Source organism: Atractosteus spatula, chromosome 12, assembly GCF_055471065.1.
Source record: "Atractosteus spatula isolate fAtrSpa1 chromosome 12, fAtrSpa1.hap1, whole genome shotgun sequence".
NCBI lineage: Eukaryota > Metazoa > Chordata > Actinopteri > Semionotiformes > Lepisosteidae > Atractosteus > Atractosteus spatula.
Window position 1 is genome coordinate 34601578 of NC_142717.1, and position 26128 is coordinate 34627705.

Genomic DNA, 26128 nt, shown 5'->3' on the forward strand with positions numbered 1-26128 from the left:
AAACTTCATGTTTTAAAAGCTTTAAATAATTCCTCATCTTATGTACAATTCCACTTACCTAGAAAAAAAAACTTCCAGCCTTGCCCAGTCACTCATTCTGGCAGTATTTTAAATTGTGGGGAACCATTCAGTAAAACAATGTACAGCACATTTATTGCAAACTTAATTGTAAAGAGGCACGTATTTTTAAATTATATAAAAGAAAACTGTTACACAGTTTAGCATGCAAGAATATCAACAGTAGCTTCACTATTCAGAACACTTCCAGAAATGCGTACCTGCTTAAGTTTTATACTAAAACCTCAATTGCGGAAAGTCAGCTAGGGCACAACCAGTGGTACCAAAAACTCTAGCAGCCCTTTGAACTGAAATGGAGTAGAAGTGTACCAAATATCAATAGGGTGAAACATACAAACCATTGCATTCAAGGGTGATGTGTTTATCACCTTCCCCACATAAAATCTTTGCTCATACTTATCAGCTGAAACCAAAAGCCAGAAAAGATTTCCACATTTACAAACCATGGAAGCCATGTATAAATATATAAATATGAATTTATGCTGAACAATCTCCAAAACAGCAAATGAACCATGGGTTATCATCCTCTACTCAATTATAGCACAGGGTTTCCTGCGTAGGTTTATGCTTCAGTTACCAGTTAATTATCTGTGGAAATGATCACTTAAGGTTTAAGAACTGGAGAATGACACTTGAGAATGAAAGGCTTAAGGGTTAGCAAATGTGTACATTCAACTCCAAAGATGACATCAAAACATCATATATAGATCTGCATACATCTGGGTTTTGTTTCAAAATTGAATAGAATAAAAGGATTTTAGTAACCGATTTCATGTTTAAACCCACATACAATGATTACAACGTGCATGGAAAACTGAACAGAAAGCAGCTAGCCCGGGTCATAGAACTTGGGATATTACAAGGTCAATATTGTCACACCTCTTACACACACAATACACAAGTACATTTTTAATAACATGTCAGATAGGTCATCTGTGCTGTGCATTCACGTGCCCCTGCCACAGAGGAGCAGCTCTATGTTCTCACAGTGAGTTAATTCAGATATAATTATAAGAATGTAAGGAACAAAAATATAAAGCTCTGCTTTTGGCAAAGGCACAAATGTGCGATTAAAGTAATGCCACTGCACATAGTGTGACCTAACAACGTCATTGGATGATGAATCTGAAATTCTAGAAAATTAAAAAAGCTCTTATTTGGCACCACTAGGGGGCTCTTGCCCAAAGCTGTTCTAAACCTGAAAGATGATACATTATCAGATTAGTTGTTTTTTCTTGCCATGCAGTTAAAGACCCCAATAGTGTGAAACAGGATTTACTCTCTACGGCAAAAACAGCCCTCTCCTCTGGGATTTGTATAGATCAGCACATTTGGAACAGATAGGAACACTATCAAATTCCAACCTGCATCTCACATTTTCACACTTTTGCAAAATACCATACTCTTCATAATGAAACTTTGACAAATTTCTTAGCCAAGGAAAAGAAAACCACCAGACTAGGTAGAAGGGTGGCATTTTCAAAATGTAGACATTTAAGATCACTTTCTTTCAGCAAGTTAAATGTAAATGCTTCCACTTTGGAAATTCATTTTTGGTAGTTTTAATGTTTAAATTTAGTATATGCAAAAGACTACACCCAACAAAATTAACTCAGTTTTGCAATCTTGAAAAACCAAAAAGAAAAAAAATAGTTTTAGTGGTTAAAAGCAATGTTTTCTGCGACATGCAACATAACTTAAAACAATTACTGTTTATGATGTCCCTTTAAAAAGAGCAGAAAGCAGGCTGAAGCATTTTTAATCTGCTGTCACAACACCCTAAATACAGAAATATGGACCTAAATGCTATGCTAAGGTGAATACTCAAATTGTAATAGAAATACAATTCACTACAAGACAAAGGTTCAGAGGTAGTCTACATAAATGCACAATTGTGCATAAATTAAGTTATACTACAGTTTTAAATCCTCCCAGAATGGCTTTAAAAGAATTTTAAAATCTACCCTGCAAAAAGGAAAGATGTCACACAAGGATTACAATATCAATGCTATACTAATTAAATAGTATAGTATTTATACCTTTAAGGCATTTTCTTTCCTAAAATAAACCTTATAACTATCCATTTTATTAAAACACTCAGTTGATAAATGCATGGCTTCTTGAAACTCCAGAAAAAGTATTCCTGATTCTCTTTACTCAAATTTTCCCAAATTGACTGGGTATTTTTAGAAACAAAAAATCGAAACAGCACAAAGGGTGCACAATTCATTTACAACATCCCCTTAGTAAATGCAATATGAAATCCCTTTATACAGGCAAATTAAGACATCCAGTGCTCTTTCAACATTTCAAGAAATTTGACAATCTGGTTCACCCTTTTCCGACACTCTAAAGTCTATACAGTGCTTTGTACTTTCCAGATTCATCTACTCTGCGACCCCTGAAATCCACTCCATAATGTGGTGATGATACAAAGAATCTCTACATTACATAAAATGTATTAGACAGAGTTTATATTGTTTCACTTCTGGAACTGACCACTCATGGTTCGGAAGTCTTTAAAATCTGTCTTTAAAAAGCTGGAAGTTACAGTCTGAAGAGTCTGACACTTTGTAAAACCAGTGGGGGAAAAAAAAAGTCTTCAAACTTTTAACCTACCTCTGAGAAAGGAAATATAAAGCTCAACTCACTAAATGTACCTTTACCATTAGGAATCACATCCTTCAAAGCTTTTACAGAATAAAAGGTTTTACTGCAGTATTACTGACTGAAGCAGATTTCCCACCATCATTATTTAACAGTTCAGGGCAGACCCACAGAGTTGAGACTGGGCACAAAAAATTCACAAGTTGAAATCCATTATTGAAATTAAAGGATTAATTTACATTCCTTATAAAGAGGTTCACTGGAACTTCTCCATCTGATTTTGCAGTTCAGGAAATGAGCAACCCACCCACGACTCGCTGAGAATATTACTGGTGTTATTCCCTCTGAAACCACCCCTAAGCAGAAAATGCTTCCATTTTGCATTTAGCAAAAACAGGTTAGTTTTATCATGATGCTGTGGAACAGGAACAGGGAAAAGAGTTCAAGCTTGGTTATTTCTAATTTGAAGCATGAAAAGGTGGAGGGGGAGAAAGAGCTCAAGCTGCTTTGGAGAAAGGTGAAACAGGGAACACCAAATAGACGTGGGACTGTCCAATAGTCAGATCTCCCTGCATCTGAAGATATTGTCAACAAGCAGGATACATTCTTCTATACCAACTATAAAGTAAATAAAGCTCTTGATGCAAATCATTAGAAAAATATCACTAAAAAAACTGAATGGAAAATCTGACATCTGACATGGCCCAGTAGTTAATCCTGTGACCTGAACTGCACTGTGATGCACCAACAACAATCTACTTGTGATGCACACCAAGACTAGATTCAAACTACTAAAGATATGCATCTCTCTACTAGAACTCAGAACAGCTTTTTACGCGTCTCCATTTTACAGGTCACAGTAAAGGACAGATGTAAAAAAATGTCACATTATACTCGTTATATACTATACTATTTCTGGGCATTAGTCAAAAATGACTTATGGCGTGTATTTTAAATTCAAAGGACACCTCAAGACTGTCCTACACTAGAGAATACAACTGATTTTTTTTTTGCTTTTTGAACAAATCTCATTCCCAAAGACAGATTTTCCAAAATGTATAAAAGCATTCTAACAAGTTAAAGCAACCGAGTTGTTCTTTTCTTTTTGAGAGAAAATGCAAAATGAAGGAGTTTTATTCAGTTGGTTCACTTCCCACAGAATTAACAGTGGGTTTATCTGATCACCACTCTGGAAGTTCTCAATCTGGAAGACCTGACCTGAGTGATGACGGTTTTTCCCCCTTTGGTGCACATTTGATCCCCAGGCCACAGAAGGCAGAGTGGGATGAGTCAGCCATGTTTCACAGCCAGGACATGAAAAACAATTATCTATTCCAAATCAGGTGGGCAATTCCAAATAAAAAAAAAACAGATGAATATTCACCCAACCACAGATCTGTTCAACATATTTATTACCTTCGAGTAGAAATGTTACCTACTGGGGAGACAAGTGTTCCTTAATCTGCTTGGGTCACTATCAGAGAGGGTCACGATCTGCTCGGGTGATCATCAGAGACCATTCAACTGATGGTTTAAAAAGTCACAGAAAAATAAAACACCGCAACACAGCGCACAGTTCCGATGTCAGTTTAAAAACGCCACGTTATGCAGAGCTGCGAAAAAACAAGGATTTAGCCTTTTTTTTAAAAAAATCCTTGCTTGAACAAATTTTATTCTGTACAGTCATTCTGTAACAGAACATGACATTAGCAGTTGTGTAAAATGAGACAGCCAGAATGTGTAACACTGAATATATTTTGAGGGTTTGTGCCCGACTTCATAAGGCAGATCTCGCATCAGGTTTAAAATCTGTGTACCCTTTGAAGGGTACAGATTAAGGCAAACCACTCTGCTGTTGCAGATCTGAGTTAGAGATAAAAGGAAGACAAAGAAGCACCTCTTTTAACAAACGAGGCCTCCTAGATCCACCTTCTAGGTTAGTCTATTCCTGGCAGACAACGCCCAGTTAGTTGCAAAGGAGGTCGTCCAGTGGGAGCTTATCTAAATCGTATGCATCAAAAAGGTCACTAATTCCCTCCTCATCGCCCAGGCTCAGTAAGTAGTCTTCATGGATCAAGGGAGGCGACAAGTTTACAAATGGTCCTTCCAGTCCGGAAGGGATTTGGTCCTCAGTCTGCTGTAAGAGGCTGGAAATTGGGGACGTCAGTGGGGAAACATTTGAAACAGTCACTGGACAATCAGGCCCCAAGGAGCTGCAAGATTCTAGAAAAAGACACCAGGAAAGAAAAGTTTAATGTAAACAAGACTGCACAAATAATGGTCAACATCTAAATCTAGGCTACTAGAAAAATATGTACAGATGCTGCCAACATACTGTATGACCAGAGCTCTGTGAAAACGTCTCAAAACCCAATTTAATCATAGAGGGAGTCTGCACTCTTTCCACAAATGCTACATACGATTTTAAATTTCTCCAATTGGGGGCCGCCCTTGTGGGTGAGATGGTAGATGCCAACAAGAGTGCGTCATATCACCAGCCAAATACAACTGGGATTCCCCTCAACTGGCGGAGCACCCCTAAGGTAAGGGAGAGACTGGGCCAGGGCTCAGCCTCCAGGAGCCTGCAATAAAGCAGTGTTGTTGGCGAGGGACGTGTCTTCCCTCCAATCAGAGCTGAACTGCAGTTCTGCAGAGGGGCTCTTTCTGCATGTGTCAGGCAGTCCCAAAGTGGACAAGTCGCAGCAGTCTGCCTACACCTTCTCATTCTCTCCTGAGTCAGTGCAGGATTTGTGGCTGTGAGTTGAGATTTGAAAATCTGGCTATTCCAGGTGGGGATATAAAACCTAACTGGCAATCCTCTCTTTTTTAAAAAAAACTGCTTTTGGCCAAATAGCACAACCACCTTGAATTTGGTCATTACTAAATATTGTTCAAGAGCAAATGACAAGCAGAATCTCAGCAAAAAAGGAGGGATTACTGTAATTTCTAATTTGAAAGCCATATTAATGAGCTCATCTTGACTAGGGCTTCAGCAGATTTGATTATTTTTTGGCCTTTAACTCCAAATGTTGCACAGTTTAAAATAATTTTCACAGTGTTCTAACAAATATTAAAAGGACAACACATTTCAAGCTCAAAACGTAACAAAAACAATTTGTTCAGAAATATCTTGCTTCGACATTCGGAATGCAGGAACTTGCTTCCTGAAGACAGTGGCTGAAAGTGGCTGATCACCCGGCCTCTGTCATCCCATCTCTGCACTGAAAATTAGATAAATGTGGAACTCTTCTCCACCCACTTTCAAGACTATCATTGCAAAACTGCAACTCTGTTTTTTAGCAATGTTAAAGTAAGAGGAAGGAACAATTACAAGTTAAAAAAATGCATGCAGATTTTGACTTCTGAATTCTTTCACCGAGAGCTGCAATTCTCCTTACCTACCTTGACATTTCAAGATAAATGTGACGAATTTCATAAAAAATTGTATAAATATAAATTTGGCCAAGGCTTTTATTGAAAACAACTAATAAAGCTGAGTTCAAACAACAGTGCACAGTCCAAGATCTGAATTCACAACCTTCCTGTTATGAGTTGAGTCCTAACCACTACAGTTTAAAATAAGAGCATTACTGTTAATAGATTATCATTTCACATCTGAGGTACAAAGGCTTTAGGAACTTCCAGGTACTATCTTGAAACTTCCTAGAGGCATTACTGGACATGAACAGCTCTTACCTTGTAAGACTTTCACTAAAGGGGAAGAATTTCCATTCAGGTCCAAAGTGTTTTTCAGTGGACTGTTGGGAACATTCTCATCTGGACATAGGAACACTTCTATAGGTCCTTGTGTGCTGGTTAGGTGGACTTGTAAATTCTAAAAAAAAAAATGTTCATGATTTCACATTACCATTGAGGAAATAAGTTTACAATGTGATTTTAAGCTGAGCCAAAAGCTAAAAAGATTGGGCATGATTGCTCAAGTCAAAAGCCATTTTGAAATTATGGATTTCTGCATCTCTAACTCCATTTCATAACTCAACAGACCCATTAAATTTTAAATGCCCACAGGAGTGCCAATCACTCAACAGGCACGAGTTTATTTAGTTGATCCAGCTATGTACTCACCTCCTGTGGGTCTGGCACCTCTAGCTTGGTCTCTGAGGGAGCTTTCACTGCAATCACAGTCTGATCTCTTAGGCTTTTTATCCTCCGGATGTCTTGGTAGGTAACATATGCAAATGTAAACATGGTCAAAGAAAAGGCCAGCTCAAACATTTCAAAACCCTCCCTTTGTCTGTCAATTTCAGACTTGATGTGAGCCTATATGAACCGGCAGTATTTAAAAGGAAACTTTATGAGCATCCAGGTAAAATGAAAGTGTATGCATTTCAAGCTTGGTCCTCGCTGGTGGCTTCCTTTCATAGCATTATGAGTCCATATACATCAGGACACATCCTGCCCTGCAGCCACAGGGAGTGTATGGAGTTTTTGTGGAATAAGGTCTATGAAAAGCTCTTAGCATTTGATTATCCTCAATCTGACAAAACCAAGGTAAAAGGCTATCCTGATATGTTCAGTAAATATAGTTCACGGTAAAACACATTAACCATGTCAAAAGCTCCTTTAAAGATCCAAAACTCTGAATCTATTATCAAAAAGAAACTGATAGACTGTTTTAGACAGTTGCTTTAATGTAATTTTAATACACCACTGAAATCTGTACTTCATAAAACATAATCGTAAGCTGCCCTTAGACTCACTAATGAAGTGCCTCTTGCCCCATTAAAGTCTTGATATTATAAAAGATGGGACTCCAAACAGATGAATGGGTAACTGTGCAGAAAGAATATTTCAAACGGTACTACATATCAAGTACAGTAAATATCAACGGGAGGTCAGCCCTAATTAATTCAGCACACAAAGGCAGGTTATTTAGTGTGCACATTCCAAGAACTTTGCTGACAAAATGTAAAAATATCACATCTCTAAAACAGTCTGAAAATGTAATGTTTGAGGGCAGCATCAGCTTCAATAATGTAAATAGTAGAAAACTTGGGATTGTTACTAGACGAGGACTGTATCTACATGGGGAAAAAAACAAAAATGAAAGTGTTCAATGTGTTAAAAATATATTGCACTTCTCAGTAGCTCCGTAATACGACAGCTACTCTGACATTTAAGAAAATCTTGAATCATGATAATGTAAAAAGGGAGAAGGCCTTGGTTCCGACGACAGTACCTAGTCTTAGGAGCACAAAGTTAACTCCCTGTTAACATCTTGATTTAATAAAAGAGGGTCTCCCAGCAAACAGTGAAAGGATATTTCTGGTTCAAAGACTCCTCTGTGAGCTGCCGTACGTCAAGGGTGCAGCTCTGGATGAGCTCATCGAGCCTTTTCTCCACCTGACTCAGCTCTGCCATCTCTCGGCTCAGTGCCTGACACCGGTTCAGAGTTCCCCCCTCCTCAGACAGATTGCAGCCCCTGTCCACAGAAAGGAAGCACAGGTCACACAGCAGCAGAAAACTGCCCCCCCCCCCTCGACCACTCTCCCTCACACGCAAGCACTGCTTGTCAAAACACACTGCAGAGAAGTTCTGTCACTAAACTGACAAACAACCGGGGGAGAATTAATGAAGGAATACAAGTGAGTCAAGAATGAAAGACTCCCTACGAAGTCAGAAATGAATTTTTCATGATACAAGGGACACTCACACAAATAAAACATTTCAGACAGAAGTATGGCGAAATAAAGTGAGGTCAAAACTGACCATTCCCATGCATAAAAAATAGCTATGTCTATGCTCATATCATGTCTTTATAAGCTTATTATATAATCACGTTTTTGAACCTTAGAAGTCAAACGGTAGACAGGAGGTCAAGCAAAATGCAAACAACTTTCCAAAGAGATCTAAAAAACGTCTGTCTCTGACTTTTTAAATAAAATATCTGTTTGGTACTAGGCGAACCACAAATTGGTTCAGCTGCTGGATGTAGTCTAATATTCTTAAAAGTGTTATAAAATTTGTTTCTGTAAATTTAATTCAGCTTCTATAGAGGATATAAAAAAACCTCAAGCAGCAATTTATGTTCAATTAACTGGTGTTCACATTTGTCAGGAAAACACAGAAATCAACCTTTTAAACACTACAGCATAGAAGGTGCTTGATTTTTCAATTTGATCCGAACTTCCTTATTGCAAATCACTCATTTTCAATAACCACTCTTATAATACGTACAAATTTACTGCAATCACACCTCAGGATGAATATTTAAAGCCTTCTCAAGTCAGTCAAATTGACAACACACAAGAAAACAGGAAAAATTAGATTTTTTTTGTGATTAAATGGATTTGCAGCTGTCTGAACAAACCTTTAACAAAGGTGTACAGAACATGGTATGGAAATATAATCATCAGTTGCAACATGACCACTTTCACTTGTACAACATTCTACATGTGAAAATGTTGATATTTCAGAAGGGCAGAGAAACAGGAAAACTTTATGGGCTTCTAAACCTACACTGAGGCTTCCACTGCACCTCCAAAGAGCAGAAGGTTATTATTAAAACCCGGCTTTTGTTGGATTTTATTTAAAGAAATACTAAGATGTGTGAATAAATGCAATGCTTGCAGTTTCTGGAATTCACTTCATGACAAATGACCTTGCGCTGTGTTATTCTAATATAGTAGAATATTGAAGTTTTTTTTAACAAGGATCGATTCCATAAATCATTTTTTTACATGTGAGTGCTCGAGCAAATACGTACCCTAGACAGTTATATTGCTGTGCTCTTTAAGAACCTATGTATCTTCACTTTAATTCTCTAAAGTGCATTACACTGCACTTTATCCTGTTCAGTTAACATGACCAGATCTCTTTGAGCTCTACACCTTCAAATGGCAACATGGGTTTGCTGCTTGCACTTGTTTACAGCACCCACGTGCATAACATCTTCGTACTATGACTAATCTTATACCCCAAACATAGCTCTACCTGAATACCTCAGATGACCTGGACAACTGCCACCAGAGAATCTTAACCCATGAGACAACTCCTCCGCAGGAGAGGAATAACATGACCAAACATTAATTCAAATCGACATGTCCCTCAACATCCCCGAAACATTTGACATCTCTAATAATCAGTCTGCCCCTGTCTTTTAAGAACTATGTAAATAGATCACCAAAATAAAGTCAAGGCAAGTTAAACTCAGGTCAAACTAGTATACAGTTAACCACTCTCAAAAACATGGAGCACACTCCCACAAAGCCAGAGAGAGAAGAACTTTGTGAAGTAGGTTTCTTAAAGAGATGAGCCTAAAAATACCATTTCTTTCAATTTCCCCAGACATGTTGAGGCCAATTCCTCAAGAGCCATCAAGAAGTTAAATGAGACCTTTGGACTAATAGACCACATCATAAATCTTGCTAATGTGGGTGTTAATAGCTTATCTTGCATTCCTATGCTCATATATATGAACTCCACAGCCCTGGAACCGCTTCCTGTCAATCGCAAAACTACGATACATTGCGGCCTAGAGACTATTATAACAGGTTATGAACCAAATGAGGAGAATTGGCACCTGACACTCCAGGGGCTACAGAGACAGATCGGGTCATTATAAATCAAGGAGTGTCTCTTAGGAATGCAGAACCCAGTAATGATCACTTGGCTGGATCTCCCAGGATGCCTGTGTAAATGTAAAACCTGGAAAGGTACTGCAGGGAAAAAATATCTGCCTCTGATTTCTTCTGCAGTTAAGGCTGTCGAGCTCCCTAATACTGTAATTTGCCAATGTAAAAAAAGGGGGGAAGGCGTTAAAAGGCATTATAAAATCAGAAAGTAAAATGTGAAAATGAGTCAAGCAGTCAAGTCAAGCCAAGCCAATGAAAACATGGACCCTCTGCAATGCAATGCATTTTTACCTGAAGGAAAAGTGCAAGAAATACTTCAGTCGCATAGGTACCTACAGGCATGTCATCATCATCATCATCATGCAACAGTTCTGCAAAGCTGCTACTGTATGTCCCCTCGCATCCCCCGACATGAGATACATACATCCACTGAATGTTGTTTTTGGATTTCTTCTTGATGAGGTGAATACCCTCCAGCACATTTGTAATGTCATAGAGGCGTCTCTTCTGCACCTTGAGGACCTCCGCGGCCCGATTCAGGTCTACCACACCGTCTGACGACTGACCAAGTAGCTGAACAAACTTCTTGGTCAAGAGTCCCAGAGACGTGTCATAGCGCGTCTTCTCCGATGGGGACTTGGGAGCTACAAAAACAGAGTACCAATAAGGCTTCCCATCCAAGCAGACCTGTTTCTCCCTTTAGATACTCCACGTCTAATCATTGACTTGTTTTCTGCAGAAAAAAATACATCTTCAGGGTTTAACGTAACTACATTGGAAACAGCTGACGGCCACTGACTTTTTTTTATAAATGGGATACTTGCCTAGAACAATTTTTGGAAAAAAGGATTTATAATGAAGAAATAAAATACACGTGCCTAGCTAGCGTGACAGCTTTACACTTCATGCAGTGAAAGCAAAATAGTTGGATATTTCTGATGAACACTAGCACAGTGTAAATGACATCCTTGTTTAATGCATGTAAAGATACAACCAATAAAAGCAAAAAAAACAGCTTCCACGCACAAGCTCCTAACATTTGTTTTCCAAACTATAAACCTTAAATGAATCACATTTATAATACATTGTCATGATACTGCATTATGAACTTGAGCCACAAGATAAACTATGTAGGTCTAAGTCAAAAAAACAACTGGGGACATAGGAAAAAAACAGCAGCTTAGTCCAATGCACAGAGGTACATTTTGAAGAGGATGCTCTCATTACTTTTTGGTTTTCATGCCAGGCTTTCAACACTGTCACCTTTATTAACTACTGAAACTGAACACACCCATGAGTTAACCTCTCAACATCAGAAAAGCTGGACCTATTTAGGAAAAAAGAGATGGATAAGACCAGTGGATGGATAAGGCTTTCCTTTTCGCCATCTCAACCCAAGGCACTTACTCTTAGGACTGCTGAGGTTTCGGGTCGTGGCCCTACCCTTCCCCTTGGGTGTCTTGGCTTCTTCACTGAGGTACTGATGGTCACTGTCATCCAGCTCCAGTCGCCTCTTTGCCTACAGGAAATGGAGAAGAAGCTCATTCTCTCTCCCAGGTAAAGACGTCTCCCAATTTGATGAGATAGCCCTGTCCAACAAGCTTGATCTACATACAAATTTGAGAGTTAGAATGAAAATCTACATATCGCTGTAGCACAGCTTGAAGACTAAAATTGACTGCATTGGTGTAGGCCTAGAGACAAGTTTATGAAGCTGTTCAACTGTACAGTTCATATCTGTATAAGATCACTTTATTAGCCATATACAATTTCTTGCACCAGGAATTCATCTTTTCGCATACCCCAGCTTGCTCTCCATGAGACACACAGGCACACGGACAGGGAGAGAAGCCTGGGGTCAGAGCGCAGGGTCAGCCATTGTACAGCACCTCTGGAGCAGCTGAGGTTAAGGACCTTGCTCAGGAGCCCAACAGAGTAGGATTCCTCTGCCGGCCACAGGATTTGAACCGGCAACCTACCAGCCACAGGCACAGATCCTTAGCCACAGAGTATAGATATAGATATAGAGTATAGATATAGAGTATAGATAGTATAGATAATATCTACAAAAACTACAGCACATATCTGTACAGATCAAAACACCTTCTTCTGGGATTTTTTTTACTTATTTATTGAAGATACACTTTACATGGAAAACAAAATGTTTAGTTTTTTCTTGCATTTATTAATGTAAAATTACATTTTTAGATGGGTGTTAAATCCAGAAACAATTACCTTCAAATCTACATTATTTTAATCACTATCAAAAAAATAAAACAAAGAAATAAAGGTCTATATAGAAATATTTCATTATTGTACTTAAAGTAAAAGCAGGTCTTAATGAGGAGATTTGTTCCAGAATAACCAGTATATGTTAAATCATTCCAACTGTAGATTAAGAGAAAATGCTATCACGATATAAATTCATGTAGGGGTGTAACCCCAGCGTCTCGGCCAAATTTCCCAGTGGCCCTTATCAATCATGGCCTCCTAATAATCCCCATCTATGAATTGGCTTCATTAGTCTGCTCTCCTCCCCACTGAGCATTCTGGCGCACTATGGCTGCCGTCGCATCGTCCAGGTGGGGCTGCACATTGGTTGTGGTGGAGAGGAGTCCCCATTACCTGTAAAGCGCTTTGAGTGGAGTGTCCAGAAAAGCGCTATATAAGTGTAAGCAATTATTATTCGATAACCTTAAATCTGATTCTTGGCTTCTTTCCATTCCAAATATACCTTGAGATCTTGTTTCACTCTGCTGGAAGAGACTGAAAACGATACAACAATCTTTGCAGCATGTTCATTTTAATGGCCTCTGCTGTAGATGCTATTGAAAGACAGAGCAAATTGCAACAAGCAATATTCTTTATTTTGTGAATTAAAGAACTGTAATTTAAATTAAGGTATTTTGGGAACTGTACTCCTAAACATTTAAGAGGCTAAATGTCAATTTAAGCTTCCCTTTCAAATGCATCTGTTGGATTGTAATTAGAAGTCTTTTCAATATTTGTTTTGTAACCAGATTTAACAAAATGTCTCCAAGAGGTCCAGAACCTCAGTAAGAGATTCAGTAGGTTGATTTAAATACAAGAGGATATCATCTGCATGTAGGGCAATCCTTTGTTCATGTCCATTCATTTCTAACCCCTTTTGAATTTTGTCTAATCCATTCTTCTAGAGGTTCTATGTATACAGAAAATAACAGAGCTGATAGAGAATATCCCTGTCTTGTATCTCTTTTAAATTAAAATCTTCGAGGTAACTACTGATTTTAATTTGTGCAGCAAGACTTAATTTTAACTTAAGATCAAATCTAAGTTTGATATATCTATGTAATATCTGTATGCAGGGTGTACTTGTATAGTCCCTTCCTGTAAGATACAGGTCTCTCCATTAGGTAGAGCTAATATACACAGATCTTTAATAGACCAATTTCTAACTTTAATCAGTGACTTTTCATACAAGTTGCAGGTGTCCAATGTGGGACTTAGATAAAGTTAAAAATCCCCCGTTGACTTTAGTAATCCTATTATGTGGATATCAAATATTTTTTTCAAAAAGTCACTTCTCGGTGGTGCATAAACATAAAACAAATAAGCAATGATTTTCCTTTTAATAAAAATAAATTTACCTTGTTTTTAATCTGATATTCTAAATTATCAGTAGTCAGAAACGGTATGGCTATGTTCATTTTACGACCTATTTTACGAGAGAACTAGAACACTATGAAAACCCACCCATTTTTAATTTGACATATTCAGTCAAAAAAATGAGTCTCTCACAGACATATGACCTGTGCCCTCTATCCTTTAATTTAATCAAAGTTCTGCTTCTTTTAATTAGGTTGTGTAGACCATTCACATTGAAAGAAATCACTTTAACATCTTGGGAAGCCAGTAACTGTTTCGTCCTGTAAATACTGAAGCTGTTTGCTCCCCATCTCTCAGGGCATTGTACTGCTGGCATTTTAAAGTAAACAATGAACAAATAAAGACAGAAATTACTATATAAAGGCTTCAAGAGGGGGGTTCAAAATATAACCCCACCCTTGTGCCCATGCAGAAGGTTTGGACAATTAGGGAATGAATAAAAAAACCTTCTTCTTTTAAAGAGGGCCCTATTCTATATAGGCCTATACCACGTGATCGCTATATATTTATTCTGCTTTAACACCAGGCTTTTTTCTATATCTAACACAATATGACGGAATCTTAAATATATAACACACATCACACGTTTCTTACAGCTAAAGTAAACAGATCTTCAAGCAAAAAAGGAAAAAAGGGAGTCCTAATGAGCCCAACATTGCCTTTTCATTTTAATCCAGAAGTATTAGTAAAGCCCAGCTCATCTGGTGAAGTACAATGGCAGAAAAGCTGCCGAGTCCCCCACTGTTCTTGTGAGTTTCTGTGCAGTCCGGTTCTCTCTCCTGTCCACAACGGCCAGGCGCCCTTTCTCATCTGCTCCTGCAGTTGGGCCTGCTCCGCTCACTCCGGCGCTCAGACACTGAGGCCTCTGCGAGTTGAGCCCTGTGCTGGGTCTCCAGCAGGAGACTACAGCTGTACCCCCAAGTCAAAGAACCCTCAATTTGGCTAGGACAGGTATTTTACATTTTATGCAGTTTTTAGTACTTTGTTTCTTTATACTCATAATCGAAATATATACTTTTTTATGTACTTAGTTTAACTTTCTCCCATGCCTTTGTCAGGATTTCTCCTATGGTCCTGTACAGAAAAACCGGATTAGAACAGATCTTGGTCTGTGCGGATCCGTGATTTTTGGGCCCAGGGCTCTATGTGCTCAGATTGTCAATCCTATCTGGGGGGAAAATCCCAGTGGTTCTTTAATAAGTTTCTCAAAAAGGCCGAGTATCGATCCTCCCTCACAACCCTCTGAATTACACAGATTTTCATTTTTTCTTCTTGATCTTTCCTCCAAGTCTGTTAGTCTCTTGTTGCCTCAGTCTCTGAGGCAAACACTGAATAATTCCATCCCTTCACCACCTTGACTTGCTCAATGCACTCTTCTGATCTGTCTGTCCTTTTATTAACTCGATGCAGTACTTCTGTGAAATCTGTTGTTTCGTTCATATCTCTTCTCAAGTCGCGCAGTTCAGGGCAGATTTTCGTGAGGCTCACCAGGACTCGTGTTTTTCATCTCATCGTGGCGTCTACCTTTTCATTACAGGAGGAGGTAGCTGCTTCAACTTTCCTCTTTTTCCTCAGATTCCTTTCTCGGTGTTTGTGTGTGTATTTTCATCCTTTGCCTTGTGACTTCATTATTGCCCAGTGCTTACTGTCCTTTTTAAATTCGGTTAGCTAGAGTTCTGGTATTTTTGAGAAAGAGAGGGGAAAAGAACTATTAAGCAGCCATTTTGGATGGCAGCGTTACCAGAAGCCTCCCAGATACGTTTTTAACACAGTATCGATGTGATGACGGAGAGCGCAACAGAAATAAATGAGTTAGAAAGCGTACATATTCATTGCAAATCACTCAGTCAAGCTTGATGCGTACTATATGCAATTAACCACTTAAGGCAGCTGAAACCACTTAGAAGTTTGAATCAAAGAGCCATGGCACTTCAATTAGAGCACTGGCTCTCAACTTGCTATTCGTGGACTAAATGGAGCCCACAGACTCAAAAGAAAGAGCCCATGTAACACCCCAGTCAATTTTTAAATTTGGGTTGTAGGGATTGCTTCAGGTAATCAAGCCAGTTTGCTTCAGTTGCACAAGCCAGATGACAGAGCAACAGAACAATCTCATTCTTCAAAACAAAAACATTAGTATGTAAAATTAATTTAAAAAAAGCTTCAGAAAGTAAAGTGAAAACTGCTTTTTGCTTATGTAAATAGAATTTGAGGTTAAATATCAAGAGCTCTTACATTTTTCTGATGTCTCTTTTGAAGCCTGAAAGAGAAAGCTTTGCATGACAAAGCAGGATAAATTTAATTGGCATATGACAACAGTCCTAAGATGCTTGCCAAATCCAGAAGCAAAACCTTAGCAATGGAAAGCTAGTAAAAACTTCAAATCCACAGAAACTCTTTAATTTGAAAAGCAGGGGGATGAAAAGTTACAGATAAACAACAGCAGAAAGGCTATTAGCTCAAGAACCTAAAAACAAGAGGATCCATCAGGCTAGGCTGCCTTGTTTTTGCATGTTCAGGTAGAGTGATTTTTACCAACTCGGATATTGGCAGAGAAGCAACGAGGGTCACACGCCACTTGGAAAGAACAGGACAGCCAAGAGCCACGAAATCTTCACAATCCCTTCCAAAGTACCCAGAAAACAGAAACATTCCCTGGACATCATGTGATCATGGATCAATGCAATTCAGTCCCAAACTTACTACTGGGTTATGTTGCAAAGCCCCCTTCATAAGATGGAACAGTTTTTCTCATAAAAAGGGGATGAGCAGTAGATCAGCTCACAAACAAAGCCTACCTCACATATTACAAAGTATTGAGGTTATATTGCAATAAACCACCCATGATTTGCATGGAAAAAATGGTAAATCTTCACATTAAATGTGGCTCATAGCTTTTTCTTGAATAAGAGTTTGGCTAAGAGGAATGCGACTTTGACACAGATTCCCCAACGACAAGACCAACATGTCTTACATTTCTTCTAATAACATCACAGTTTAAATTGACTGCATTAGCATGAAAGCTTTCATTTGACCATTTTCTAACTGCTTTACCCAATACATGGTCGCAGGGGCACCGGAGCTTATTTCAGCAAGCAACGGGTGCAAGGCAGGATACACCCTGGACAGGACACCAGTCCATTCAAGGGCACACACTGACACAAACAAACACGCACTGACACCAGGACCATTTTAAGCCAATTAACCTATCAGCATGTCTTTGGAGTGTGGGAGAAAATCAGGGGACCTGTAGTAAAACCCCCATGAACATGGGAAGAACATATCAATGCCGCATAAATAGTGCCCCAGGCCCAGAATTGAACCCACTGTGCCAGGGCAACAAAGTGGCAAGCTAAGCACTGCGGAATTCCTAAAAGCTCAACTTTTATGAAGTGATTTGTTAAGTGAAGGCAAAACTTCAAAATTATTTTGCGAGTTTAGAGTACTGCAACGGGATGTAATGTTCTCCTTTATTTGTGGGGATCCTCTGGTCAGTCCATGAGGACTTTTGGTCTAACCATATCTTTACTTCTTTTACTTTCCTGAGGGACAGCAAAAACAAAGGTAACCGCAAACGCAGAGCCAGGGTACCCGTCTCAACGCAATGCAACATTAACAATGAATACCTAGCTGATTGTGTCAGAACACAAGATTTTAACCATATTCACTTTATTTAGCATTACTATGAGAAGCAAAGCAAGATTAGGACTGTTTATTTCTAGAATGAAAGACCTCTGAGGAAAACCAGGTCAACACTGCCAGTTGGTATTGAATAACTGGCAAGCGCCAATTTCTCTCCAGACCTAAATTTCTAATGAAGAAGGCCCCAGTAGAGACCAGGGACACTATGCTGTAGGAGGAGCCACATTTTTCATGTTATTACATTGTGTTTCTGACATGACTACTTTGAGCAAAATCTGAACAACTGAGCTCCAGACATGATCCAGCTTTAGCTTGGATAAGCCAGTAATTACCCTCTTCTGTCGGATCAATTCAAGAAAAACATGCTCACACACACACACTAGATTGATGGCCCCCAGTTTGCATGACAGCTCTTGGGAGCAAAACATTAGTTCTTTAACTTATTGAAACCCACTGGCTGAACAAAAGATGGAAACGGAGATAAAAGTCAACAGCAATACTTAATTCCTGTATGCCACTTCCCATAAACCTGTTTGATTGTTTAAAAACGAGCAGCCTGACAGCAAATTTGTGTGACAGACAAGTACAGACGAGATTTGGCTGTACCATGCAAGTGCAGAGCTTAGCTACATTAGATTAAACAATTCTCTAAAGCCAAATTTAAATAAACTGGCACTATAAGAAACATAGAATTGGGTAGTGATGTGATTTACCTAAATCTTTTTTTTTTAAACCAACCAAACACTATGATGCATCTTACATAGTGATGTGACAAGAAATGTAAATCGGTTTCAATGATTTAAAAATAAAATACAGAAATTCCAAACCCCTTTCCACATCCCTCCAAAATCTTCCCTCAGAAAATGGAGTAGACGGAAAATTCAAAATAGCAAAATACTAATTGCACTAGTCTCCAGGAAGCAAAAAAAAAAGAGCAAGACCAGTCTCATCAGGTATCACCTGCACAGCCAATTAGCGGCAGATAAATATTTAGGGTGTAGAAGTGAGGCTAAAAGTTTTAAAATTGTTCAGAAATGGTTGCCAATATTTAAAAAAATGAATGGTGTTGACTAAGTATGTATCTAATTTTCATCAAATTAAACGGCATCATCTCTCTGATCCATTCCATGACTGTGGGTGAGGCAGCTTGCTACCAATTAAATAGGAAAAGGCGCCTGACAAGAAGAGCTAGAAAGACAGGCTGGCTTTTTTAAAATGTTTGATAGGAGTAAGCTATCAGGTGGTACAATAAAAATGCCAATAAGGAGCGGGTTCGATTTCAAGATGAGCAATATGAGAGAAAGTGTCAAAAATGGAGGACCAGAAATTAACCAGCCTAGGGCAAGATCAAACATGTATATGAGAGTGGCAGGAGTCTGCCCACATCTGTTATATGTTGGGTCCAAATTAGGAAAAATGTTAGCAGGCCAAGGTCTAAACATATGTATGCAGTGTATTTTACCTGTATGAGATGGTGCCTGTCACAGATAAGGGAAGTAAACCCAGGCTAAAATGAGTTCCACTGGCCCTTTTGAATAACTGTCTCCATGTCTTGTCTCCATTTACCTGAATTTTTAAAATCTTCCTTTTGTACATACCAGGCTACAGTAAGTTCAAATAATTATTTGTCCCTTTCAATTCACCTTTAACACAGAGCCATTTACCAAAAATGTTCCATATCTTACTGAATGTCTACATCCACAGTAGATTTGGCTGCCCAGTCAGTGTCAGCTTGCCTCTTACAGAACACCATGAACAAGGTTCAGGCACCTACAAATTGCACCACCCATAAAATACAATTATCTTAATGCAGAAAGGGCCTGCAATAATCCCAAAACGTGTCACAAAACATGCTGTTAAGAGTTAAAGCTTTCTTTCTTGTATTTGGTAAACACTGCAGCACAATGTGAAGTTAAACTGGCAAATTTGTATCTGGGTACAGAATTATACCCATATTAACTCACTATCCAGGCCTTTGTGTCTGTCATTATATTAAAAAGTTTGATTTTGGCCTAAAATGATTCTTCCAGAGAATCAAGGAAGTGCTGTGGGGAAGCAAATCAGGGTTGCACATCAGAAGAGTGCCTTCTTTAAGCTGCATTCAGAGCACTGTCTCCCTAATTTTAATTTTGCTTCATCATCTTTGGAAAGTCTTTCTAGAGCTAGAACGCTATACAGGCCATAGCTATGTGCAGCAATTGAAATAAAGTAAAATATTTACCTCTATGTGGCTAATATATTTGAAAATAACGTTCCATTTAAAGTACTGACATCTCTCCTTTTTGTCATTTTGCTTTTATATGTATCCTACAGGGTGCTGCAGAACATGCTGTAGTTTTCCAAACTCTTCAAAATTGAAGAAAGATATGCACACGTTCCTGGTGACAAACGCAAATGTGCCAAAGTGATTAGGAAACAGCTACGACTTCGCTTATCACAAACATCACCTGCTCCGAGCATGTTTTAGTTTTCGAAAAACTCCTGGGTGCTTTATATGTCAAAGATAATATTCGATTTGCACGTACAGTCATCTCTGCCATATAAACCATACTCCCTCGCTTAAACAAGCCGTGTTCCGGGTTTTTAGTCCCAGAAGTCAAAACACTGCCCAAGAATGGTGAGATGTGTGTGGATATCTCGAAGGTGGAGAGAGGCAGATCCCTTCCCCCCTTTCCAAAAAACACGAAAACAGGGCCTAGCGTTTTGGTTTTTCCCACAAGACAGCGCCACGACAATCCTATGCATAAATCCCATATAAAATAACACCGATTATTGCTTAGATTTGTCCTCCGTATTTTTCTTAAAGCAGCACCACGAATGTCATTTTTGTCACAGGAGCAGTTTATTAATACGTCTTGTAAATAGAGCGGAAGAGTTTCAGCAATTGACCTTTTACATTCGGGTGTGACCCCCTTTAGGCCAGTACAGGAAGGAAAAGTTTCGGTTTAAAACGAAAAGGCTATATTGCTATCGCGGCCGTGTTATAAATCTAAAAGATGAGTTCTAACAGTAAGATCGCTGCAGCAAATTTGTAGATAAGCAACCATTCCCCGAATTTGTGATCCTCTCGACCGCGAGTAAGCATTTTATAAACAGACGCAGAAACATTTTAGTTTTGCAATTATTTACTTTCTTTTAAGCTACATTAGCAGTTTAGTTACCGGTGGACGTCCGAATGCAGGTCGTTGTCCCGTTCCGTTTGTTGGTCCGTGAGGAGTGGAGTAAATCAAACTGCCAGCTGGCGACTCGGACACACAGACATTCGTAGTCTGTGGAATACAGGACGGCGGGGTGATAATCTGGATATATGTAGCGTTGGGAAAACTAGAAGTAAAACTTTCTGACAGTCCAGTTAATACAGTACTTTTTTCAACGGCTGGGACTCCAACCCCTGCTACTATTACTTTCTCTGGAGCTGGGGAGATCCCTTTTCTCATCTTTATTTGCTCCGGCTGCCCTTTGTCCCTCCTCTGGTTTGGAGCCGATTTTCTCGAAATCCAAATCAACAACGTTTGAAATACTAACAGTATATCTTAGAAGAGAGTCTAATGTACCGATATTACTAATTTTAAGTTAATATTAAGAACACAGACAGCCAGATGCAATGGATTTAAAACTGACAAGAGCCTCCGTCTTTGCAGCTGAAAAATGGCTCCAGGAAGCTGACAATGAATGAAGGGATACAGTTTACGCGCGAAAGACCCTCCCGCGAAACTCAGATTTCCCGGGAACTTTTCAAACGCGATTTGCATATTCAAAGCTATTGGTCATCTTGGAACCAGTCTCCGCCTCTATTTTCTGACGTAGAAACAATTGTACTCGAATCAGAATGCGAGTACGTCTGCTTTGGCACGCCATTGGATGCTTAAAAAAACCGTTGCCAGGGTAGCAGAGAAAACTATTTACATAGGAAACCGGTGATTGGATGAAACAATAGGGGATTCCCTTCTTCTCAGTGTTTGATGGTGGGTATTCCTTCTTATATTTTCGTGCATGTTCACCAAGTTGTGTACTTAATAGCTGTGATATTTATTATATGTTACGCTGGTTTACTGATTTAAAAGTTTAACGTGCATTGGTGTCTATATAAATATGATATAAGACAGGAAAACGTATACAGTTTATGATAAGATTTGAGACAGAGCGATCGTTTAATAACGAAAGTATGTATTTTAACACTAGCTTATACTCCAGTTTGTCATGCAAGTCAACGGACACCATAAACAATAACGACTTTTTGGCTAAGATAAGGTTCGTGTGGCTTGACCGCAGTTCTTGTCTTTCCTGAGGTGTGGAAGGCGATCGAAGACCCTAGGATTAGAAGTGGATGTCCTCACTGACTTGTACTGAGTTGGAACAGAGGGTGTAAATAAATGTAGGACCAGTGTTCAAGGTCTATACCACGAAGTGATGGAGATCAAGGTGAATGGTCGAGAAAGGATGAGCGATTGTCAAAAAGGGTACCAGAGCTCTTAGTCGTGACATGCTGTAATCACTGTAACTGAACTTTAAAGATACCATTTTTGACAACAAGGCAACTTAAAAATATTTTAATCAGTTATTCTAAATACCACAATCATATCCTACTAGCCATACTATTTTTTTAACATTTACACTCTGATGGATGTATTGTCAGTAGGGTTTCAGAATCTGCCTGTAAGATCTCCAACTATCCTATAATGTCTGTGTGACAGGACTCAGTTCACTGAACATGCTACAGAAGTGACATCAGCCCTCTGAAATCTGGTAAGATAAAGAGCACAGTCTTCCAACGTAATGGAGTTTGTTGCAGCTTAGGAAGTATTGCTGTGTGGTTCTCACCCCAACACTATGATAAATCCAAGCAGGTGCAGAGCACACTTGTGCAAACTACCAGTGTACTAACACTACAAACAGTTGAAAGGTTCACTGGTAAAAACCTAGGATATATATGTGTAAATGGAGTTAGGGTAAGAATTAGTTTTAATCAAGTCATTTCAAGCACAGAGATGGCTGTTAGTTTTCTAACTTTAACTTATACATAGTATAATACAGTAATACAGTATTACTAACCCTAGATGTATTACTCATTTAACAATCTTAAGACCCAATCAAAGATTTCATCAAGGTCAATAAAAATTCTTCCAAAACTCAACAAAGCGTAACTTCGCTCATTTTCCTACTTGTATCTCCATCCTTGAGTCAACCTGAGTATAAAATATTGGCTGCTGTAAATTGTCATATTTAAGCAACCACAATCTTATTTGGTGGGTATGTGTGCAGTATAATTTAGGATTATATTTCCCCTTAAACAAAGGGTTTGTCACAACTCTCTTTCTGTCAGGATTAAAAACGGAGGATGAGTGGTGTTTTGGATGTATTTTCCATTTTTGTACTCGCAATGATGTTGGAGACTTTGCATTAGGATGTGACACAAGCCAAGAGTCACATCACACAAAACGTTCATGCCAAGTCTCAATTTTGCCCTTTCCCTTTCTGAATTGGGACTATTCAAAAACAGCGATCACCTGGCTGCAGTTAAACTTGATTTTTTTTTAACCCTAATCCTAGTCCCGCAAAAATTCCCAACCCTTGATTTCGTGCTCAGTTATCACTCACTTAACCCCTAACTTTTGAAGCAATCCTAGTTTTCCAAGTTTTTTTTTTTCAAAAGATTTCTAACACCTACATTATACTTAAATTCACTGGTGCCCTGAGATTGTTGAAAACTACTTTGAATTAATAAGAGTTCCTAGTGGGGAAGTAAAGGAGTGATGAGCAGAAAGGTTCCACAGCCAAAGCATGCTCTAGAAACACAGCTAGAGGACTTTGCCCAGTTTAGGTTTTAAATCCAGCAAAAGTAGACATTCTGGTTCTAAGCAGGATATTTGTCACTGATCATTTTTGAGGTGTTACAAGATTTAGTGTTCATGTCTTCTTAGTCAAGAAGAGGAAGAGGTCCTCAGATTATTTTAAATTGATGAAGGTGAAAATCTTAAGAATAGAAGATGAAGATTAATATTTAGCTTTGATTACTTTTTTTTAATGAATTCAGGTTAAAGTAAGGGCTTGGTCAGAGTCAGATTACATGTTAGGCACATACTTACACTTACATTCCTGATCCATTTACTCATGTATATTAATAAAGATTAAGTGTTATTTTGGTCATATATTTTGGAGCTGGATTTGGGCGTGGAATAAGGATTAGATCTAACCAAAGCTAAAATTCCTCAGACAAGCACTTTTGCACTTCTCTACCCAGACCATGTTTATAGAACAAGCACTAAACAACTTAAAAAACAGCTTTAAATCAATTTAAAATTCAGGGCTAATTATATATCTTACCCTAGTCCCAGATTAATATTGACCATATTATGTGTGATTGAATTATACATTTAATTTGAGTCAGAAAATCTTTATATATGCTGACATTTATGTAAGCAGTAATGCACTCTTATATCTTATACCTTCACACTGACAACTGCTATTATCCTATGCACTACATTATTTTAATAATAAAACATTACATTGCTGTAATTAATTACAGTATACTATTCACTTTCCCCATGATGGAGTGCTGGGATTGTTCTCTAACCTTCCTCTTCTCTCCCTATAGAAAAGGTGGAATTCTTCCTGTCTTTTACTACATGAGATGTTAGCTAATGCTGTGCTCTTTCTCTCTCTCTCAACCCCTCTGAATGACTAGCAGGCGCCTGTTAATTATTAAGGACAAAAAAAACCTGTGAGCTCGTAATTCTGTTTCAACTTCTCCCTTCCACAACACACTAAGGAAAAAAAAAATTAGGAGTGCTACTGTACATTAACAGTAAAGCTGTAATTCAAGCATTCAATTCAAACACTGAACATCAAATTCCTTAATCCTTCATGTTAGCATGTTTTTCTGTGATGACTAAAAGGATAATGCTAGAAACGCAGTGGGAATTACTCCAAACAATGAACATGTAACAGAAAATAGGAGGCAATGTGGAACAAGACTGAGGCCACATGCAAGTATTTAGGTGAAGGTACATTTGACGTATTTTGGGGAGTTCCTGTCTTCCAATTCAGGAAGCTTATTTATTTACTTATTTTTCTCATTTCCAATGGGAATCTGCATGTGTAAAGGAATATATACCGTACACCCCTCTATAAAGTGCTGCATTTGCAGATGCATTGTGTATATACATTCACCCATTTCCTAAGTGCTTCTTCCAATTTGGGGTCGCATGGGAGCTGGAGCCTGTTCTAGCAGGAGAAGAGCGTAAGGCAGGGTACAGCCTGGAAGGGACACTAGTCCATCGCAGGGCAGACAGATACAGAAACATACACACACCCACAGCAGGTCCAGTTTTTCCAGAAGCCAATTAACCTACCAGTATGTTTTTGGAATGTGAGAGGAAACCCGTATGAACACGGGAATAATACAAATTTTGTCCCAGGATCAGAACTGAACCCAGGGCTCCAGCACTGTGCCACCATGCCTCCCACATTGTGTGTGAGATAATGTTAAATCGGATGTATATTTATAGTAAAGATATATATTCTTTAGTGTTACTTTTTCATTTACTTATGTTTCCTTACTGCAAACTCTCAGCGGTCTCTGATGTATTGATTGCAATTAGTACTGGGTAGGAGAGGGAGGGAGACTGTTTGTCATCATTGTGAATGGCATTGTCTTTTCCCTTCATTGTTATTTTTGTGAGAAAACCCTCGATAAACATGAAGATAAAAAAACACATCTTTTAGTAGCTTGAGACTGGTTTGCCTGTATACATGTGTTTGTCCTAATCATTGAATTATAAAGTCATTACCACTGTAGTTTCAATTTTATAAAATATATTTCACATTTATTCTTTAATGCATTTTCTGTTGCATGATTTCTGATCATTTCTTGGTTGTAGTTTCAGGTTTTCATTTGCAGTGCTTCCTGAATTTATATTACATATTTGACCCCATTTCTATGGCAAACGTAGATTAGATGAGCGACACAAAATTTTTTTTGCACTTGAAAGTGGAATGTTTTACTTTATGAAGTAAGTCATTATGTCATTTGATAATATTAGTATGAAACCTTGTGTAGACGTATCACTTAATACTGTATTTTGTTGGTGTCAGCATTATAATTTGATAACTGGCAGTTGGCAATAAGCTAAACTGTGGGATAAAAGTGTAAAATTAAGAAATTAAACATTTCCAATTTCTAACTTAGATAGAGTTGTACTGTTGAGTTTAAAGTGCAGAATGCTGACACCATACGTCATGTTAGAAAATTATTAGTCCTGAATGCAATATGTATTTTTAACTTGAGATATTGCATTTAATCTTAGCAGCCAGCAGATGGCACCCCGCATCAACGAACATTTTCGGCAGACCCAAGAATCAATTGAACAAACACGTAAGGCTTTAATTTTGTACAGATGATATGCTGCCTGGCTACTCACCCAGGCTGTGATTCTGCTCTGTGCCCTGTGGTTCCACAATAAGCTCTAACTGTTGCAATCATTACTACAAATAAGGTGCATTAATGCTTAATTAGTCAACCTCATAGGACTCTCCTTTATCCAGTCTTGATAGTGACA

At 38.5% G+C, this 26128-nt stretch overlaps 1 protein-coding gene across 1 annotated transcript; it reads right to left on the reverse strand.

Annotated features, from left to right (window-relative positions):
- Positions 1-4404: 4404 nt before the first annotated feature.
- On the reverse strand, positions 4405-21106 carry e2f3 (E2F transcription factor 3). The gene is made up of 7 exons (XM_088928515.1): positions 20732-21106; positions 11688-11799; positions 10705-10924; positions 7970-8128; positions 6772-6886; positions 6382-6520; positions 4405-4908 (listed from the first exon to the last, which is right to left on the reverse strand). The coding sequence occupies exons 1-7, from the start codon at positions 21005-21007 to the stop codon at positions 4652-4654; spliced, it is 1278 nt and encodes a 425-aa protein (XP_088784641.1). The 5' UTR covers positions 21008-21106; the 3' UTR covers positions 4405-4651.
- Positions 21107-26128: the final 5022 nt, after the last annotated feature.

Bases quoted from the DNA above. Each gene is read 5' to 3' on its own strand.
- e2f3 (XM_088928515.1), bottom strand. From the start codon at position 21,007: ATGAGAAAAGGGATCTCCCCAGCTCCAGAGAAAGTAATAGTAGCAGGG. The intron at 11,800-20,731 runs GTAACTAAACTG...CATTTCCTGTAG, and splicing joins CTGCATTCGGACGTCCACCG to GCAAAGAGGCGACTGGAGCT. The intron at 4,909-6,381 runs GTAAGAGCTGTT...GTCTTTTTCTAG, and splicing joins TTTAGTGAAAGTCTTACAAG to AATCTTGCAGCTCCTTGGGG.